The 6559-nt window shown below is 42.7% G+C and overlaps 1 protein-coding gene across 1 annotated transcript; it reads left to right on the top strand.

Annotated features, from left to right (window-relative positions):
• Window positions 1-1174: 1174 nt before the first annotated feature.
• On the top strand, window positions 1175-2257 carry tpbgl (trophoblast glycoprotein like; the record flags this gene model as incomplete). The annotated part of the gene is made up of 1 exon (XM_083910500.1): window positions 1175-2257. The coding sequence occupies one exon, from the start codon at window positions 1175-1177 to the stop codon at window positions 2255-2257; it is 1083 nt and encodes a 360-aa protein (XP_083766626.1).
• Between the last annotated feature and the right edge of the window lie 4302 nt (window positions 2258-6559).

Genomic DNA, 6559 nt, shown 5'->3' with positions numbered 1-6559 from the left:
AACCTCCTGCAAACTGACTTTCTTGATCCCCATCTTTAGATATTTCTGTTCCTCATGGTGTTAGATGTTAGATAAAGACACGCAGATGACCAGGTCTCACTTGTAAAAGAGATTTTAATCTAGTCTTTCTTTCTTTTTAATTTTTCAATTTGTGGGACGTGATAATAGTGATATAAGAAATGTCTGTGACATTTAATGATAAAGGGAGGACTTCCCTTTCTTCCCTTTCCCAATTGTATCAGTGAACTATGCAATGGCCTTTGTGTACTAGAAAGGATCGCATACTTCTCCATTTCTGTTGTATTTTCTAAATGTTCTGGATGGTTGCTGCTGTAAAACGTGACAGCACAATTAATTCACTTCGCCCTCTTTGGCTTACTATTGAAGCTAAGAAGAGGCAAAATGGTGGCAGTCCTGCTCCACAACACAGTGTAAACCTTTGAGTTGGAAGAGGCCAACTGTGTGGACATGAAGCAAACACTCGTGCTCTGGGAAATGGATCAATTGGAAAGAGCTGAACAAAGCCGCCCATTAACAGACTCCAATGCCCACATGCAATTACAAGGAATGATTTACAGCAAACATCTCAGGCTGCAAATTAAAGCTGCGATTATGGAAACACCCAGCTCTCCAGGAGTTAAATTATCCCATACTCTAGTCAGATGAATTATGTTATTTGTGTTCAAACTATAGGGGGGAAATGGATGAACCATTATCTCAACACCTCTGAACTATACATGCATTCTTCTTTGAAAATATGTGAAAAAACATATAATAAAATGTTCATTATTTAGGGTGAATTGAAAGTTGGCTACGTGAGCTGCAGCTCTCTCTTTTTCTCTCTGTGCGTGTGTGTGTGAGCGAGAGAGAGGGGGAGAGAGAGGGAGAGAGAGACAGGCGTCAGAAATACCACCCACGGTCCTGGAGCGCGGGTCAGCAGCTCTTCACGCAGCCACACTCGGCTGTTGTCTAACCGTCCGGATGCGTAAACGTCCCCAAAAGGGAAACTCGCCTTTTGTGTCCAAACGGAGACGCAGAGCGCCGTGATGACAGCGCGCGGTGCGTCCGTGCGTTCTGATGGTTCCAAGTAACCGATGCCGGTTTGATTTTGACTTTGCAAACCCGAGAGACGCGTGGTCAGGGGATTCCGGGGCGCACATGCTCTGAGACTAAAATGAGGAGGAAGATGTGGATATTTCACAGTGCCAATAACTATTCAGAGCGCGCGTTCTTCGTCACTTGGAGCCGGTGGTGTTTGTGTTACTGCGCCGCAGTGGCGTGTCTGCTGCTGTCGCCTGTTAGGACGGACGATGTCTGCATGTCGTCCTGCATCTGTGCCAGAGACTCGGGGACGGTGACCTGCCGCGAGGGGGAGGATACCGAGGTACCGGGGGACATACCGGAGTGGACGACCGCGATGGTAATCACGGGGAGAAACATCTCAACTTTACAGCGCGGCGCGTTCATGAACAACAGCACGGAGTTGGAAATAACGACACTCTTGCTGTCCTATAACGGGATACAGGTCATTGAGCCTTACGCGTTCCTGGGGCTGCCCCGGTTGCATTTGCTGGATCTGAGCCACAATCAGCTGGAGTCTATCTCAGCCAGAGCTTTCCACGGATTACCTGAGCTGCGCTCTCTTTACCTCAACGACTCAGTGTTGCCTGTGGCCACAGCTCAGCTGTCTGCAGCCCTCAGCATACAAAGTTTGAGCAACCTGCACAGACTGGAGTTGGCAGGAAACAGACTGATGTCTATCCCCCTCATGGCGTTAGATATCTATAACCTCCACGCCTTAGTGCTGGTAAATAACTCCATAGAGACCATAGGGAGGGAAAATATAACAAATATGTACCAGCAGAAGCGCCTGAGGGTCTACTTGTCCTTCAACCCATTTCGGTGCAGCTGTGGACTGGACGCGCTGTACTACTGGTTGAAGAACTCAACCCAGTGCCCAGATGCAATGCATCTCCTGTGCAGCGAGCCTGAGGCCAAGAGGGGGACTCCAGTGGAGATGCTCCAAGGAGAGGACGTGGAGTGTGGCACTGAGAACCTGGAGGCGGTGTCTTACGTGTTCCTCGGCATTGTGCTGGCTCTGATCGGGGTGGTGTTCCTGATGGTGCTCTATCTCAACCGGGGAGGCATCAAGCGGTGGCTCAACAACATCAGAGAGGCGTGCAGGGACCAGATGGAGGTGTATCATTACCGCTATGAGCAGGACTCAGACCCCAGACTGGCCAATGTGGCTGTTTGATGTGCAGTAACCGGTTAGGGTTACTGCACAGTGGACAAAGATGTCTTTAAGTGTTTTTTTTAAAGCCAGTTCATTTTGAGCAGCTGGTCCATGAACTGCAAGTGTCATATCTCTCTTTCTTTCTTTTTTTCTCTCTGGGACAAGAGCCAAAGACAGTTAAGAGCCCATAAAGTGTTCATCTTGTACAAATGGACACATTAACCTTTAAGCAGTATGTCCTTGTTGAATGTTTGGATGAACTTCAGGAACACACAAGTCAATTAAGTTCATTCTATAACGAAAGTTATGTCAAATATTACACCTTTGTCCAAACTTAGTTAATTTGTGTGTTACTGTTTCTTCTTCTTTTTAATTTTATTGTACATAGATGTATTTAAGTATCCTATGCATCATGTTAACTCAGCAGCAGCTTAACTTAGTATTATTTATCTTCTTTATTAAGAGACAAATATAAAGTCCATGTATATATGTATTCGAAAAGAAAAAATGGAATAAATCAGTGGTATTATTATTATTACAAACTGCAGCCCATATAAACAGTACAATAGGCTTCATTCAGGGAAAATACGTTTTTTTTTCTATCGATAATCTTGTGGGTACGGCAAAGTGAGGAGGAAACCGATGTATTACATCATCAGCCTCCAGTCACAATAACAACATTGTCTTAAAGCACAGATTTTCATCCCTGGAAAAGAGACAGTTTTTTTTGTCACTAAAGGCGGACAAAAGAGGACGAGACAAACTCTGACCATGCGTGTGATTGTTGTAGACATGACATCGATCAAAACATTAATAAAAGGTCATGACGAATAAAAAAAAAGTGTTGAGTTAGCAGTGTTCTTCACTTACAAGTGCATTTCATCTTCACTGTCAGGGAATGTTAACTTCATACAACGGTGCTGTGCCAGAGGAAATGGTTCCATGTTGGATTTGTTAGTGTCTGCGTTTTCGCCAGGATGTCACATCATCGCATTCTCAGTAAATAAATAAATAAATAAATCTCTCTCCGGAAAAGAGCAGCAGAGACCAGCGGTATAAATCTCATCAGGCCCATAATTACGATAATAAACCCTGGGGATTGATTATCGACCCACGAGTACAGTGTCTCTCTTTGGCCCAGAGCTCATTGATCGCGTTACAGTAACTAAGTGATCTGAGTTATGATCACAAGACATGTCTGGATCCAACGTCAAACATGGAAACTGAAAAGGGCAAATGTGGGAAGTGTGTGTGTGATATCTTCAAAAGAAAGGTAAAGAATAGAGAGTAAAATCATTGTTTGCCTGTCTTCTTTCCAGCAGTGGTGGAAGCAGGTTTTAACCTTAATCTGTGATTTGCTTCCATTCAACCAACAAGCCATTATCAAGAATCAGTGAGACAATACTGTAAAGTATACTGTAGTAGACTTGATGTACACAAGGTTAAACTTCTGTACATAACATGCATCAGGGATATATACACATTGATTTATAGGAGATACATAACCCTTTATGTATCGTGTGTGTATCAGTAAAACCTAATCATGTGTCACTGAATGAAAACTGATATTTACGTATGATAAATGTACACATTGTACACAGTGAAGAATTAACAAAACTATGCTGTTCCGCTGTAAATTATTAGCCTTAAAAGGTGTACGCACACAGACTCCAGCAGAGCCACAAAAACATCACGGGTGAAATATCCCTCTTTATCACGAGCACAGTTTGAATGTCAAATAATACATCATGTCTTAAACGGTACACTTATCAGTGTGCAGCCTGCCCGAAGTTAGTATTCTTAGAAGGAGAGGGAACCAACTGCCTCACTGCCAGAGAGTTAGAAGAAGTAAGAAGATATTTAGATACTGAGGACTGTCACTGTGCTGCAGAACTACAGATTAAGAACCTCAAACTTGGAATGAGGGCAGCATTACACCTCTTTGTGTGCAGCCTGCCGGAGATTATAAGAAGTAGTGTATAATCACATTAAAATAAAGATAATTTGTTTTAGAATGAACCTTTTAAACATTGGGTAAGGGCCTTTACAGGGGCTGCAAATTTGTGACTAAACACTTAAGAATTACAATATCTTCACAGCTGCTACGTTTACCACGCAGAGGTCTGTGACAGTCTGATGAAGAGTGACTGGAGACCTGGGAAATAAGTAGGTGCTTGATGGTGCTTGATGATTAGACTGGCAGCAGGTGAATTGATTGCATGCAGAGATGAGCACAGGAGAGGAGGGCGGAGCATGACAGGGAGGGAGTTTTACGATATAAATGAAGACGGAAAATATCACTAATATGTCAACATTTTTCTCTGTTTGGTAGATTCGACTTGCAAGATGCTCGACCTGGGTCAGATAAAATTGTACTTGTTGTAAATGTTGTTCCATATCACTCAAGCCTGTCTTTGACGTCTCATCTGTGTCTCTTCAACTACTGACTTTGGGATGCAAATAAATAAATAAGTGAATAAGTGACAAAGAAGACACTGTTCTGTTGTTGGTCAAAAAGAGTGAATTTGACTTTCAAAGCACTCAGGCTTTCCCTAGTTTTCACTTTTTTTGTCAAAGACTTCCTCTCTGCCTTTTTCAATTGGCCTCTCTCCCTCTTCTTCATCCAGGTAAATGACTTTATTCAGCTGAGTGACTTTGTAAAGAATCAGGGAGTGGGTTTAAGCTGAGCCTGGCAAAATGGAAGGATGGCACACAAAAAAGAAGAGAAAGATAAAGTAAAAGGGGAGTAGAGAAAAGATTCATTAGAGTTCTTTAGTTCAGGCACCCGCTGTCCTTGCCTCACTCAAAACGATGACTCATCCTCCTGCTCTATATATGAACGTCTGGGAAACCAAATCCCAGAAGGATTCCATCAAACCAATGGGAAAATATTACGTCTAATGTTTAACAGCTGCAGCTCGTGAAGAATTCAATCATATTTGACCATTTGTGCTTTAAAAATCACTTTTTAAAAGGTTTCCATCTTCACCTCCACAAGGACACGCTCGCCGTGATGTGCCGTCTTGGCAGATAATGTCACACAGTCCATCGACCTCTGATTGAATAGTGACGGTTACCTTGGTGTTGCAATGAAGTCACCACAGGTGTGGTCACAAATGTCTTTATGTAAATAAATGTTGATGGAATCCTGGAGTCCTGGGATGCTGCGTTTTCAGGATGTAACTTGTAGAGATGAGTTTGCAGTCTGCTGATTTCTGGTTATCGATCTCTGGATGTGTCCCTCCAACTGTCTAAAGAAAACAGAGAGTGTCTGGCGGAGAGGAAAAGGGCAGGTGTTTCTCGGGGCGAGAGGAAGTTAAACGCCAAATCTGTCTTTAGTGTCGAGATGGGAAGAACGACGTATGTCGAAGGTTCAAAGATTACGTCTCAATATGAAGAGAACTACGTGGAATGGAGTGAATTCTTTCTCAAATTCTTCCCTTTGAAACACAGATCTTGGCCATGCTGCCACAGCGGTTAGACATTTATTGCAGGTCTGAGTCATCATAAACTGAAATTGTTTTGGATAGAAGGAGACAGCAGCTCTTTATGTGATGGAAAAGGGTCAGCGGAGGAGACAACACACATATACCGAATCATTTGATGCATCCTTACAGTACCTACAATTTTCCTTCACTTCACTTAACTCATTATATACAAGGAAAAGATGAGACTGACGTAAAATTGGCAGCCAACGTTTATTCCACAAAGCAAAAATAAACCATCTTCCATCATGTTCACCAGTCTATTAACAAAAATACTATCACACTCTATAGTTACGGTCAGAAAACTGCTGCTCCTTCAGTCTCCAAACAGCTCCTGACCGCAGCAAAGTAGGAATCTCACTTCTTTACAGGAGGTCAATTGAATGCTTCGACCTGCACTGCCATAGTCAATATGTCTATCTGCATCACAAATCATGGGAACCAAAGCACTTAAGTTGAAAAGTGTGGCCTCTTCTCAAAAAAGGCCATGGGGATTTGATCAGGAGCTGCTCAGCTCTATCTGATCTATACTTCATTAATTATAATGAAGTCCACCAACCTGCTCTAAGAAGAAAGAGTCAGCCCTTATTCTGACATTCTAACACATCTCTGACCTTGTAACATCCAGCAGAATAAATAAAAAAGGCATATGTATCGTACCAGTTATCAGAATCTAACAATCAGAGGTGAAATATTGCCTCACAGACTTCTTGGATGGGTGCCCTTAAATCAAAGCTGTGATTCAAGTCGACAGTTGTAGTCTTCCCTCATCATCCATCCACTTTTATTAGATTTCAAGAAAAATCTATGTTGTATTGCATAATTATTTCCCCCCTCC

This window comes from Microchirus variegatus (assembly GCF_963457635.1).
Source record: "Microchirus variegatus genome assembly, chromosome: 2".
NCBI lineage: Eukaryota > Metazoa > Chordata > Actinopteri > Pleuronectiformes > Soleidae > Microchirus > Microchirus variegatus.
This window is presented reverse-complemented; position numbering and strand designations above follow the sequence as displayed.